A 15,201-nucleotide genomic window follows, 5' to 3' on the forward strand; every position below is an offset into this window, starting at 1 on the left:
TTTTTACGCATGTGCTTCACTTGTGCTGCACCAGGGAAGGGATGCTGCAATGAAATTTAGGACAGTGTGCGCCCAGCAGAAAAAACAGAAAACCTGAAACCTGAAATAATCGGAACATCCAAACAATATCAAACAACATCTCTGGTAAAATATAGACAAAAGGCATTTCTGAAAAGACATGCAGGCTCCTTTCAACATCATCACCTTCATCAAAAAACAAAACTAAAATCATATGGTTACTTAATTTACCATCAGCAGCTTTTGCGATTATTTTCTGTCATATTTTTAACATTTCAATTCACACTCAAAGCCTAAATGTGACCTGAGCGGCAGTGGTGATACAATATGTGCAGAGAATTTTGTGTAGCTACCTTCAACAGCAAAAATAAGCGCTAAATATGAGACCAGTTTTAGTACGCAGCACCGCTGAAAAACTGTCCACATAAAAGGTTAATAAAAAAATGCTTGAAAACATGACATTTATTGGATTTCTTTTGTATTTTTTGCATATTTATATCAACAACATCTAAACTAGAGCATTACGGAGTTTGGCATCAAAGTATCATATGTTTCTGGTATTACAACAGAACCTCATTTGTATTGGCACTGATGCAGAAAAATATGGATTAATCAAAACACCAGTCCACAGCTTGCTGGTGAACTCAGGATGTAAATCAGGCTGAGACACGTCCCGAGTGCTGCTCTGCCTTTTAACAGCCATATGGATGTTTGAATGGATGACTGTCTATTGATCTTCCACCCAGCAGAGGAAAGTGAATGGCATCGGCGGAGCGTAACTAACTACTGCCATCTTTGCACACCCGCAGCCACAGCCAGCTGTCAGGCGATCAAACATCGATTGGTTTACACATCACATGTCCAGCACCATATCAGTTCACCCTGTCACGTCCTTCATAAAGCACCTCTCTCACTCTGCAGCAGCCGATCTGTCAAACCGGCCTGCTGCTGAGAGGCCCTTCTGACAAACATGGCACTTCCAATTATAAAAAGATGCCAAAGGACGTGTCAGAAAGAATCTGAAATGTGACTCGGCTGGACGGAAAGCAGATGATAAGAAGTGGAGGAGAGTGGAGCCTGAGGAAGATCTATGAGCAGCTGAAACCTGAACATGAAATCCCTGAGTTTCCTAAAGGATAATTCAAGTTAGCAGCTTGACTTTAACCCTCTAATGTAAAGTGAATCTCACTGACATCAGACTGAACGAAAAGATGAATGTTACCTACAAACCAAAAAACAAAATGTGTCTATGAACTCAAATGTCCTGGGCCTCACCTCAGAGCGGTGGGAGGTGAGAGGGCGAGACAGATGGAAACTGACCAAAGCCAACTAAACTCTGACTCTACAGCCTGCTCCACCCAGCTGACCCCGACACGACCTCTCACGCTCTTTATTCTGCACGACTTCTTCCTAATTGCTCTGTTTGCTTCTCTAAACACTTGAACTGAGCCGCGTAACTACAGAGATCCCTGGATCAAAACAGGCTGAGAGGAGAAGAAGAAGAAGAGGAAGGGGAGGAGATTAGAGAGAGCAGCGACAGACTGGAATCAAAACACAAACGGGCTAAAACACAGTCGGGGAAACCTGAGAGTGCCAGACAACATAATTTTGTTGTGTCTCCCGACAGCTGCAGTGTTGTGGTCATCGCTGTCGCATAGACAACCGCAGCAAAGATGGATGTGTTCCAGATGCGCAAACTAAAAATACTCAGACTGTGCCTTACATTACAAGTCCTGCTGTCTTCTAGGATTTGTAATAAAAGTAGCAATTAGCGAAACGTTTCATTGTGAGCTGTTAAACATATTCACGATCCTATGTAAGCTTCAACTCATGCATTTGGAGGGTGTTTTTAGTAGTCATTTTCACTTATGGTATTAATTTGTCTCAACAACCTTAATAAATGCTGGTAAATTCATTCCTCACTCTCTTTGCTATCGGGCAGTGGCAGGGAGCAGGTTACCAGCTGGAACTAAGCGTCAGCTGAGTTTCACTGCATATCCCTGCCTGTAAACAGTGAAATGTGTCTGTCAGCAGAGTGGCTACTACATCCAGCTGCCAACCCACACCTGCACACACATCATGAAGGTGTGTGTGTGTGTGTGTGTGTGTTTGCACAGGTGTTTAAGATAAAGTAGGAGCGATGTAAGAAGACAGAATAGCGGAGAGAAAAAGACAAGATGATATGATTCAAGTGTTAAACAAAACATAGAAAGCGAATTATGGAGGAGTTATGGTTCAGTTTGCTGGACGCACATAAATGTGTTTTGTGAAAATCAAATAAACCACATCGACCAGAAACGTGCAAAGCAAAGAATTAAGTACTACTGGGAAGTTGATTATTAGGGGATATTTTTGTTCTCCAGTGTCAGTTGATATTTTCCATAGTTCATATTCTATGGTTTACATCAAAAGGCAAAATATTTACATGGCAATACTCTAAAGCACAAATGCCCACAAAGAAACGAATGGTGTTTCATAAACATTTTATGAATCTAATCAGCTGTGGTTAAGAAACAGTATTTTTCAGGGAATGTAATTACTTTATTCAGGTTATTCAGTGCGTCTCCACAAGGATTTATGACATAACTCCTTTTATTAAAACCACAAATAAGGGTATTATATCTTGTTTTCAACACCGAGAAAACCTAATAAACGTTTGTCTTTCTAGCTTTTACAACTTGATTTGAATTAGCAGAAATAAACCCTTGGATGGGGACCAGAGGGAGAGAGTAGAGCGAGAGTGAGAGAAGGAGGAAAACAGAGACACGGACAAACACAGATGGAAATAGAAACTGAATTAGAGGGAGTTGAAATGTAAGGCAGGAGGAAACGGGGCTTCTAGCAGAGTATTGCACACATTGTTGAACATCCACTGACACAACACGCCCAGCGCTGTGACGACATGTGCACACTTTGAACCGAAACTAGACGGACAAACAAACTCGAACCACAATATTTGCCGACTCGTTTCAGGAAATCAGCAGACTGAGAGAAGGGACACAGAACATGACAAAAAAAATGTACAGATAGGGAGGGAGGCAACACAAAGCCACTGAGATTTAGTTAATCTACTTCACACAATTCAAGGAAGTAAATGGCTGATTAAGCAAAATGAAAAAGCATTAGCGCTGTCCAGTGAAGGCTGAAACCCTAATACTCAGAGCACAGTTGGCAAACATCCACTTACAAGGACACAGATAGACATTTACTACCAATTTTGTTTGTTTCAATCTGACCAAGGCTTTGCTAAAGTCCAAGTTGAGCTTTAAAATAAATTTCTAAATAGTCTTTTTCTCTGGCTGTGTTGCCTCTTTGTATTTCAATTCTGCAGCTACACAAAATCTTCAATAACAAAAAAATCCATCCACCCATCCATTGTCTAAACCTCTTATCCTAACATAAAAATACCAAGTTTTATTTTTCATAAAAAAAGAAAGAAATCAATCTCCCAACTCAGAATGTTTCAATTATTATAAATGGCAGAAAATCCACTTATCTTGCAAAGTGAAATTATATATTTTTTCTATTTCATTGCTTAAGCACATGTTTCTACATACAACTATGCTGAGAGCAGCTCACAGCTTCTCCCGTTTCTTACCAGATTTGATGCCGACGCCTCAGCGAATGACAGTCCTCTGGGGATGATAAGGATGTGGTCTTGCTCTTTACTAACTCGACCCTGAGACATAAAAGAGATCAAATCACTGTCGAGGCGACAAACTGATCGTAATCTGATGGAAAATGAGGCCTTGGTAAGAATAGACTTCTCTTCTTTCTGATCTGAATGTTGAACAGTGACAACAGAACAGGTTTTAAATCCTAATCATCGTAAATAGTCGTGCTGCTGCTGCAGCATCTTACTGTGATGTAGGAGTTGGCGAAGTGGGCCCAGCTGAACAGGTCCACCAGTCTGTAGAGGCTGGCCAGCTTACAGCGAGTCAGCTTCTCGCCTTTCACCATCGTGGTGGCGTCCACTCCGTACATGTCGTTGATGGGAGTGACCATCCCCAGACCTAAACAATGGAACAATCAGGGTTAAATCAAGGGGGAAAAACACAAGTAAAGAAAAATGCTATTTAATGATCAAGTAAGATGATATTCTCTGCTTTGCTTTAAGTGTAAGTCCTCTCTTCCAAACAACTTCATCGACAGCCACACAGGACCACTATTCGACATCTGTCTTTTTATCTAATGATGTACTTCACACATCTGGCTCCACATGACACAGAGTCCTAATTTCCAAACTCAGGTGACTCATTATGGTAATATCTTGAGGAAGAGCTGAACTGAACTGCTACATTGCCAGCATTAGTTGTGCATTCCAACGCTGTGATTGGAAGCAGACTTCACATATGGACTCCTGGTAAGAATTCACGAAGGATCAAAACCCAGAGAAATATGCACGGCTCTTCCGGAGTCTGGGGTTGGGTCGTCTCAGGGTATTTATGCCCTTAAGCGCACAGAGCTCATGTTTAGGTAAGAATCGCCTCTCTTCAAATACCGGTGCTGTGTTTTGTTTTTCGGTGCGGTCCAAAGTGGTTGCACCCTGGGCAAGGGTGGCATGCTCTGCTAAATGTTAGTGTCTGGTTGCCCGGGGTAACGGGCCACAGCACTGTGAGTACTCACTGAGGGGGGAGGTGTTGAAGCCGGCCACTGAGCTGGCCATGAAGAAGTCAGCAATCTGTCTGAGGGCCAGCAGGCCGGTGGGGTTGTTCCCCTTCCGCTGCTGCTCCTGGATCAGACTCTCCAGCTCCTCTTTGAAGGCCTGGAAGAGAGGAGGAGAGAGACTGTGAGACACTGAGACAATGTGTCAAAAACTTCAAACTCAACTCTCAAATACAGACAAGACTATTTTTCTCACTAAAAACTCTATTTGAATTTATATTGATTCTTTAATTTTCAAGGTATGCAAGTGAAAAATGTCCAATGTCTGTATGCTACACATGAAAATCAAGCCTTCAGGAACTTTACTTTGAAAAGACTGGAGGTGTTATGCATCTTAAACAGCACGGAAAAAATTATTTATTTCACTTTGGAAATGGAGCTTCAGCCACATCAACTTTAATTGTAATGACATTTTTGAAAATGAAAAGACAAGGAAAGACGAGACAGATTAAAAAAAGGGGGGAGGAGAGAGAGGAGGGGATTAGTGGTGACAGAGGGATGAAAGAGTAAAAAGATGTGGGAACATTAAGAGAGACAGGAAGAGTGGGAATAAAGAGAGGAAGAACCAGAGAGACGTGTTAATCACAGATTAGACATGCTCCTCCGGTGTCAATCTGAATCGGCCTCACAGAGCTACATGAAGCCGGATCAGGATAGGCTGGCTACCCAACAAGCTGACTCAGGATTGGCTGTCTGACTCACTTGCAGCCTGCTAGCCTATTGGCTGCTTGTTGTGACTGGGGGGCAAGAGAGGGAGTGTATGTGTGTGAGCGTGGCTAATCCTCATGTCAAAACTACAGTCATCTGTTGAGTCCATAGACACAATACAGCATATACTAACATGCTCTTATGCAACGCTGGATGTACACACTGCTGGCTGTGTTACGTCATATTAAGTACCTAATGATTTTATGTTTGCGCTTTCCTTCAAAGCAAATGCTCCTCATCAGAGGAGGAATCAGAAGACTTCTCAGTATAGAGAGTAAGAGGATAATAACAGAGAGTGTCAGGGAAAGGCTGTGTAACTACAGTCAAACCCAGCCTGCAGAGAGGAACAACAGACCAACTAATATTGTATCTATAGCTGCTCATAATCTTAGTAAGGTTGTTAACCTCCCAGGGGGCACACTCACCCTTTCCTGCTGGCTAAACTAATTAAAGCCGTGACCAGAACACGATTGGTAAAAACTCTATATTGTGAAAAAGCAAATACGTGAATGCAAATGAAGGCTCAAACATCGCCTGGCTTGACTTAAATCTTACTGCGACATAAAGGAATTTTGGACTGCAGCACTTTTGGTTTTTTGTTATCCTTCTGTCTCAGTCTTTAGTGGATGTTGACAATTTTTTCCTGAACAATTGAATTTGTAAAATTATGTTTGCCTTTGACATGTCCTGCATTTCAAGGATTTCAGAGAACTGTCAACAGTCCTCACACCTCTATGAAGTGATTCATTACAATCTCAGCGTGTAGCGTGTCTCCTGCAGGTACAGTCAGGCTGCCGCTCCTTAAGGGTTGTATTTATGATTTGATTTATGATTTATGATTATGAAAAGACATGTACACTATTGGTTGTGAGCATCTGAGTGTAAACCCCGTCAACAGATCTAGGCTTGACTCTAAATTGACTTCTGTTAATCATAGTGTTAGCTGACTGGGAGTACACTTTTACTTCCTGGTGGAAATTTAAAACCAGTGACGGAAATCTGTGGCAAAAATCTGCAAAGCCTGAGAGTGAAAATAGGCCGTGACACTGTTTGCGTGCAATGGCTCCTCTAGCAGGTCAACATCCAATATTCATGCCTTTATTTCATCTCAGTGCTTTACGCAACAGTCAACACATTCCCAACAGAGCTGCGTCTGTGCACAAAAACATCTCTGACACTTAACTTCCCCTTTTCTCTGCCCCCCCAACACCCCCCCAAAGTCACCCCACGGGACGTCCCATTAGTGTTATGCGAGTGGTGTTGGGGCTGTTTTGTTAAAAGTGGAGCAACCCCCCGTCAGGACACATACAGTCCCCGGAGCACCGCTGGTCCTGAACTCGAGCCAGACATTCCTCCGTCCCTAGTGGCGAGGTTGCTGAGGCAACTGGCCTGTTGCGGATGTCTGACAGTGGTGGGTCAGGGTTTTTTGTTTTCAGTTGTTTTTGTTGTTCTGGGCATTTCTGTTTCAAAGAGTGTCATGCCATCACATTGACAGTGGAGCCACAGTGCCAAAGACGCAGCTTACTGGAGCCAGAGCACAGACACCCGACCCTCAGGCGGATTCTGCCTCTCTCACTTGACTAGAGGTCTTTGTTTGGGTCTGAGCTGGAAAATGCTCATTAGCTCGACACTGGTTGTTCTCGTTAGTTGCCATTTCGCTAAAAAATTATTATTAAACCTGCATTAATTGGTCTTTTGGCTACTTCAGCAGTACAAGCTGTAAAGACTGACATATAACACTTGAAGTTGATATTGCAAACTTTTTAGCCGGCAGTTGCCTATTTACACATTAAGCAGACACGAAACAATTATTAGCACTCATTTTACGTCACGTTTTTGGTAATTCGATCCATTGTTAATATCAAATTATTGATTTAAGCAGCTTTAAAATCAAAACTTGAAGAATGAAACCTTTTTCAGAAGCACATGGACTTAATAACAAACATCCACACGCATCTGCTCTACAATTTCTGTGTATGTATTCCCAAGAAGATTATGACAGCAGGGATTTGATTCCCATCATCTAAACAGATTAATCCTGGGGTCTAAAGTGGATCGTATCATTAATATTTCGGCAAACCCCCCACATCTGTAGCAATAAAAATAACATCACAAGTCAAGTGCATTTTTTTTTAGCTGCTGTAGCGTGACAGCTTAAAAAAAACACTCCCACTTCCACCCAAGGACATAAAACCAGGTGAACCTTCAATATGACATCACTGCAGTTACAGCACATTCACCTCTGGAGTGAAAAATAACACAAATATCCATCCTCTGCCATGACGGATTTAAATCGCTGAAGGGCTGAAGTGTTTCCATGACTGCTCAAAAATGGCAAAAGATAATCTCTCAAAATGGAACGACAGCAGCCTTGACGGTATAAAGTTGACATGCAGATTGGAGCTTGGCCAACTCTTCAGTGGAGGACTTAAAGCCTGAGAGAGTGGAGAAAGTAGTAAAACACGGCCACTTAACGTCAGAGCCATTGAAGAGTCTGACATGGAAAAGTTTGCTGAGAAATAGTCTCATGGGGCAGTCTGGATGAGCTGTCAGGACTCATGCCTTACTTTAGGACATTACATCAGGGCAGATGCTTCCTGAAAAAAGTACTTTATCGGACTTTACTATCTGGTAGACAGTGAACAAAAATATATTTTTGCAAACGTATTTTAGATAATCTGAGTCACATTCTCCACGGGACAACAGAATCCTTTCCTCGAACTCTTACTATAACAGGATGTTTAAAGTCCTCCAAGAGCTTGTGTCATACGACTTCCGGAGAAGTTTCCTTTTGTCGTTTCTGGTTCAGTCATTGTTGCAGATACAGGTGAAACTCAAACTGTCGTACGTCATCCTGTGGGAAAGGAAGACGGGCCTTTTTATGACTTTGTTAGAAGCAAGGCCGATCCTGCACGCCTGTGCTTGTGCGCTGATCAAAGAAATGCGTAGCGTTCAGCATTACCTCACATACATGTGTACTCACGTGAAATGGAGCTATTATGGTTTGACCTGACTCACTACAGCAGGGTTTGATTATGTGCATTTAAAAAAAATCTGGTTATTGTTTATAACTAAGGCTTGAAAACAACGGTCACAAGACCCAAAACTCAGCTGAATATCAAATGTCAACTTCTATTTTTCTTATACCTGTGAACACTGTGTTTTGGGGTCATCTCCTGTGGCAGGTTAGGATTACGTTCTTCCTACTACTGAACTGCATCAAAGTTCAGCTGGAAGGACACAGTGACCTGCATTTTCAGGTCTCCTGGAGATGGCATCCGAGATCAGATTGCCTTCATCTCAACTGGATGAATGAATGAAACTAAAGGAGTAACTTCAACAGATTCTAAATAAAGCTCTTCAAACAAACCTGTTGCGAAAAGACTCTTACATACGGAAACATGCATGTAAAGGCGGATAAAACATACGCACACACATTACTATGCTTAAATCTTGTAGACACACACAGACCAGGTGAGGCCTGTAGTTTCAGCCACAGCCTCCTCAGTTATGCCACAATAAGGCTGTTCATTCGAAGCGCTAACGTGACACTGTTACCAAGTACAGAGTGCCTGCCTTTAAGCTTGCCAATGCTATTGATTCCCTCCGTCTTACCTCAGAGTGTGCGTCAGTGAAATTGGTCCCCGACTGCGGCTGCAACAGCTCCCTACTCTGCATAAACTCTCTGCCCTTTTTTCTTGAGGGATGAACTTGTTTGTCCCTACAGAAAATGTGGGAAACTCTGAGCACAGAGGTAATTTATCATATTCTTAAAAGTGACAGTATAGTGCAGGAGTGTGCCAAGATGACATTGTTTTTGTGTGTGGATTCATATATACTGTCTGTTTAATGCTTGGTTCTCTCCCAAGACCAATACCTCAACTCAGGACATTTGCAGATACCGAGAACCCTTTCAGTAGCAATCCTCCATTTTTGCCACATTTCTGTAAAACTACTTCACTGCATGAAACTCACAGAAATCATTTTAATGTAAGGCAATGTAAAGCGATTGAATTTGACATTGAATTTATATAGACACTGAAAAGGAAATTGTATTTAATGTCATGGCAGATACCAAATCTGCTTAATAAAGTCGGCATCAGCTGTTTGGAGAAACTAAAAACTGGAGAAACCAGTGTAAAGCTTACACACTAAGTACTGAGGGGATTCTTTTAACTTTGTGGTCTGTCCTTTTGAGGTTGCACATGAGCTAAAGTGGACTTAGTGACATTTCAGCATGTTACCCTGTAATCCTGAGGGCACTGCTCCACTGCTGAAGGTTTGCTAAGTTCAGCACCCAAGAGATGTCGTGAAATGCCAAACTGGAACACAGCCGTCCAGACATGGCTCTGAGGGGAAAGGCGGTGGTTTTAAAAAGAGTCTCGGGAGTGAGTTCAACCACTAATGTTCTATCAAATGAGACCTTCAGGACTTTAGAAAGAAAAAGGGAAAACATCATAGAGAGCAGCCGTGACATTTGCCTCACACGAGGGGGTTCTCGGCACAACCTGCCAAAGCACCATAAATTACCCACTTGTGTTTTCTGGCGAGTGAGGGGGGAAGAGGAGAACATGGGCACTTCCTCTGAAAACCACGGGACTAGTGCAAATGAGGCTGAGCAAATTTACCACTTGGCATCAGTAAATCATTTCTATGGATGATGCACAAGCTGTGCCACAAGATGTGGGGGGGAGGGGTAAGGAGAGGAGAGGAGAGGAAAACCGAATAGCAGGGGAAAAAGCGAGATGAGTGGAGATGCAGAAAATAGAAGCAGCATGTGGAATTACGGCTCAAATTCAATTTCATCTGATTTAATTTCAAGCTTCTGAGTGCTTTTGACCTTTTGACTTTCTGGGTCGCAAACTGAGAAACAGCAACCTAGTTCTCAGCAGCTGCAGAGGAACGCAAAGAGAGGGTTAATCACAGAATTCAACTCGAACTAATTTTTATCATGATTTACAAACTATGACATCATGAGACTTGGATTTGCACCCAACATCAGAATCCAAGCTCCTTTTTGCATATGAAATGCGACAAACCACCTCAGTGTGCCTCACAAACCACCTCAAGGCAACTTCCGATCCTTGCATGTCATAAAAAACAATCTTCATGTTAACCAACATCACCACCAAAAGCCTTCACTTCCCCTTCTTTCTTCCTCTCTGCTTTCTGATTTAAATAATCAAATGAATCAGGTAATATAACACTAAAGCATAAAGAAACGCATATTAGGGGAAGGAAGGGATGTTCTACTGTTAATTTTAAGGCAAACTGAATAAGTGGAAATTTTTTTCTTTAATGTCATTAAGTTTTATTGCTCTAATTTCCATAGAAGAGATGAAAACATTTCGTACTTCCAGGTTGAAAACGTGATAAATATTTATGCCCATGTCTCTCCCATAAATGCATCAAGGGACTGTGTCGAACATGCATTTGTTACATATTTTATGTGATCTGAGACAACTTTAATTTCCACTTGCATGCTTTATCTTCCCTCCCTCCCTTTTGTCTTTCCCCATATGTTGTCTCACTTTGCCTCTATGCATATTGTTGTAGGATATGGGCAATAAAAGCTAAGTCCACACTGGGTTGGTGGGACGAGATGTTGAAAAAGAGGCTAAAAGGGTTCAAGGTTCAGCTTTAACCTCTAAAGGAAAACACTGCTGCATGAATGAGGCGAGTGGATGAAGTCAGCTGAGTTGATTCGGTCCCGCCTGGTCTATATTGGTCTGACTTTAAATACAACCTGCCATCTGAGCGCTAGAAACATGTAATCTGGAGCCGCCACTAGTCACATAACACTGGAATGAAAACAAACACAGACAGAAGGAGGGAGCAAGAGAGAGAGAAAGAGAGAGACAGAGAGAGAGAGATGGGGTGGGGTGCACGTGTAGACACCCAGCTGGTGACACCCTTGTTGTTGTTGTAGCTGAACATGAGATAAAGCAACAGACTGAGAAAAATGGAGAAAGAGATGGAGATGATAGGAGGGGGTGGTGGCACACGTGTGCACGTACAGCTGGCGACACACACTTGTTATTGTTATTGTTGTTGAATGGGAGTAAACCAGCGCTGAGTGCGAGGCCAACTGTCCTGGTGTAAGGGCTGGAAACGCTCTACGGCCCACAGGGAGCCCACCTGTTACTGCTGACTGAGAGCTGGTTGGCTCACATTCAAAACCACATCAAGCGGGAATAATATACATAACACAGTGTGACCGCATGTGCAACACACAAGCGGACACACACACACACAAAGTGTGATGTAGTGGTACATAATGGCAATGGGTAACCTATGACGTCCAGCTGGTAAAATTACAGTTATCAGCGGGGATAACAAATAGCCTTTACTAGTCACAAAAACCCAGGGTATTCAAAATGTAATGGTAGAAAGACAGACTAAATATATACATAAAGTGTGTCAGTGTCAGTTGGGTTTTGGGTACTTGGGGGCAGCAAAATCAGTTGTAAATCCAGTATTCACAAATTAACACCTTATAAAGTTGTTATGGTCACTATTAAGGTTGATGACAGTGAACCAAAACAGTAAAGTTGCCCTGACACCTTAACGATGAGCCCAAGGACGCCAAAACGTTTTGTAGAGCCAAGGGGAACTGCAGTGATGTTTGTTTAAGAGTAATATCCTTGACATTATACAGGCTTCTGATGAAAAATGCTATATATAAATATATATATAAGAACCAGACATAACAAACTAGCGTGGCTTAAAAGAGGCACTTGAATACACCACAAGAACTAGAACCATTGGGCAGCTGGTCGGAAGCATCCATGTGCTTTCAGCACCTCCGAGATAGGAAATACCTTGTCAGTAGCCCGTGTTCTCAAACATCACAAAATGACAAAACAAAAACTCGCCAACCACCAAATCAAACGGTTTCACAGAGACGTGAAATACTTTTGCTTTTAGTACAAATTGAAAATATGTTTGATCGAACACGGCAGCTAGTTTGCTTAGCCTTGCACGGTGGGCTGTGGTCCGTTCCTCATGGAATCACGAGTTTCACGAGGCTCAAACGCCAGTCAGACAGCTCTCTCCCTCTGACTGCCTCTGCTGTTAATTAAACACACTGAATCGCTGCTGATAAGGCGGGACTAAAGCCAGCTGTGTCAGACACACACACGCAACAAATACCAGTGATGGTTGGCCTCAGACGCTCAATAACGGCCAAACAGTGCCCTGCAGTTGACTGTCTGCTTAGAGTGAGGTCCTTAAATGTACTCACTAATTTGCTTACCCATAACTGCACTTGTGGTACTTTATCACATACACAGACAGATTTACAGTCATACACGCAGTATCAAGTGGAAACCTGCACCAGCAGCAACGTGCCCCATCCCTTCAAAATATCTGGCACAAAACGCAGCGTGCCAAGGAAACCACATTGGGCATGTGCAGAATGCGGATCGCATTTAAAACTTGAAAAGAACAGGGAAAACCACAGCAACCACTACCCAATATCACTCACACACTTCCAGGCTTGTAATGTGAAGAACGTTAATTCATGGCATTCATTGCCTAAGCAACGTCTAACTTTAACCTTTACATAACTTTAACCTCTAACTTCCCTAATGTAATTGCTGACTCTAAAACCTCCAATGGGTATAGTCACTTCAAAGTAATTCAAAGTACAAATGCATACAAACACGCACACACACACACACACACACACACACACACCTTGCCTCTCCAAATATAAGACCCCAATTGTAAACAGTGAGAAGCACTCAGTTAGAGACCAGCCTTGAGTCAATAGTGGAGAGTAAATACTCCTGATAGTGTGTAGGCTGAACTGAAAGGCGGTGGGGGCTTGTTGTAAAATCTCCACACAAGGCAACTGTTCAAAGGGCACAGTCCAAACAGCGAGATAGGACAATACACTGTCGTCTTTATGTAGGCCATGAGCTTGACTTTGTCTATAGGTAAATGAGCAGTGTGAGTTGGACTATTACTATTAGAGTTAAGTGTTGAGTTCCCAAACAGGATGCAAATGCATTCAGGAAACAAACTGATCCATGAATACAGCAACTAAATCTAAGAAAAAACATAAAATATAGTGCATTACTCTGTGAAATCTGTCAATTACAGTTTTGTGCTCAGGTGTTGCTGTAGTCTGTGCTCCCTGTTTATATTCACAATCTCTGCTCTGCATTGTGACCTTTGCAGAGGTTGCAGCCAACTTAAAGCCTACAGCAAAGATATGATTTCCCAATGCTTTACGGTACCATGAGTGCTTCAATAATTTGCATGTATCCCAAAGGGGCTCAGACCTTTACAGTAACTGTACCTCCAGCACTTCAGCCAAGTATCCAGACCTCCAAGGCAAGAAAATCAAACCACAACATTATGCGTGTTGGCTGAAATGTGCCCTGTGCTCACAGAGTTGTTTACTTCAGCAAAACCTGACCCAGCATGAGAGCCGCTGGCTAGGAGGGCACTTGGAGAGCTCCAGGACGAGCTCTCTCTCAGAATGAGGGTGTGGTAGCTGGTAGTTATATTAGGGTTTTAGAAGGCTGCTGACTTCTGTGATTCTGTGGCCAGTGTCACAACATCAACGCCAGCACCAACACACAAGCACATGTGATTGCTGTAATGTCTTCAGAAATCATATGGTTGGGGAATAATAACTGCCAGAAAGAGAAAACGGGAACTGATTGCCCAAACTATGAGTCAGTGAGGTGAAAAGTTCTTTGCATGCAGCAAGTTCTCCATCGGGTCTTCTGTAATCTTGATAACTCAGCTGCCTTTTTCTTTGACAGCAGACATACAGACAGTTTACCCTCTGTCCAGTCCATTCTTTGAATAAAACTGTACTAGGTCATGACAGGCTAGAGCCCATTCCAGCCTACAGTGAAGAACAGGTGGGGTACATCCTGTCTTTCACAGGGCCAACAACAGATGTGGACAGACACACATCTACTGTCATGTTACAGTACTCAGAATAAGCCAAGGCCTGAGCCAGTCGATCAATTTTGGACCGCCATGCTGTGAGGCGACTTTGCTAACCACTGCTCCACCATACAGTCTATAACATTTTTCTAATGTTTTTCTTGTCACAAAAATCAGCTCCGTTTGAGGGTGTCGTGCCTTTTCTGAGTCCTGTCAGCTCTGGAGGAGCTTGGAAGAAACTATATATGTGATTAACATGCTCTAGCGAGAGCTCTCCAACATTCCCATCTCTTTAACCCTGTTTACTTTGTGTAACATCAAGAGTGGCTTTAGCTTATACCATAATACTCTCTTATTCACTGGCTATTTGAGCAGGTTATCAACTGTCAAATAACTTGACTTACAGGACTCTGTAAGATCTGTGTGACACGTTTCTTCTGCTCCAGGACATTGAAGTCCTGCCGGAGGTCAGGTGACATGTTCCTGGCCCTGATGTACTCCGGATCGTTGACGTTGATCCGGTCGAAGTAGCGCTCCTTAGTTCCTCCACTGGCTGGGGGAGGGGTTGTCACCACCCCCTGATGGCTGTCCGCACTCATGCCTGCTTCGCCTCACTGGCTCGCTCTATGGCTGCCGCGCTGACTCTCACCTGTGAAAAAGGGAACAGAGAGGTGGACACGTCAGAACACAAACACAAACCATGTCATCTGAAAGGCAAGTGGTAAAAGTTTAATATTTACCATATGCACATACGTACGTTCGTGCGTACAGAGTTAATGGGACAGGACAGAGTGTGCTGAGATTCAAAGCATGTATGACAATGTGGTCTGCGAATAACGCAGTCATCAGGATGCAAACCATATTTGCTCCTTGAAGGCAAAATGCAAAAGAAAAAAATTCTGT

At 42.8% G+C, this 15,201-nt stretch overlaps 1 protein-coding gene across 6 annotated transcripts in view; it reads right to left on the reverse strand.

Annotated features, from left to right (window-relative positions):
• add3a (adducin 3 (gamma) a) overlaps nucleotides 1-15,201 on the reverse strand; it is a 92,867-nt gene that overhangs the window by 18,318 nt on the left and 59,348 nt on the right. For all 6 annotated transcript variants that reach the window (XM_070856492.1, XM_070856490.1, XM_070856495.1 and 3 more), the window contains 4 exons: nucleotides 14,703-14,947; nucleotides 4,645-4,783; nucleotides 3,880-4,031; nucleotides 3,617-3,697 (listed from right to left, as the gene is read on the reverse strand). In XM_070856492.1, the coding sequence (XP_070712593.1) occupies nucleotides 3,617-3,697; nucleotides 3,880-4,031; nucleotides 4,645-4,783; nucleotides 14,703-14,897 (567 nt within the window). In that variant the 5' untranslated portion in view covers nucleotides 14,898-14,947. The remainder of the gene's footprint in view (nucleotides 1-3,616; nucleotides 3,698-3,879; nucleotides 4,032-4,644; nucleotides 4,784-14,702; nucleotides 14,948-15,201) is intronic.

The sequence above is a fragment of the Pempheris klunzingeri genome, chromosome 3, assembly GCF_042242105.1.
Source record: "Pempheris klunzingeri isolate RE-2024b chromosome 3, fPemKlu1.hap1, whole genome shotgun sequence".
NCBI classification, from domain to species: domain Eukaryota; kingdom Metazoa; phylum Chordata; class Actinopteri; order Acropomatiformes; family Pempheridae; genus Pempheris; species Pempheris klunzingeri.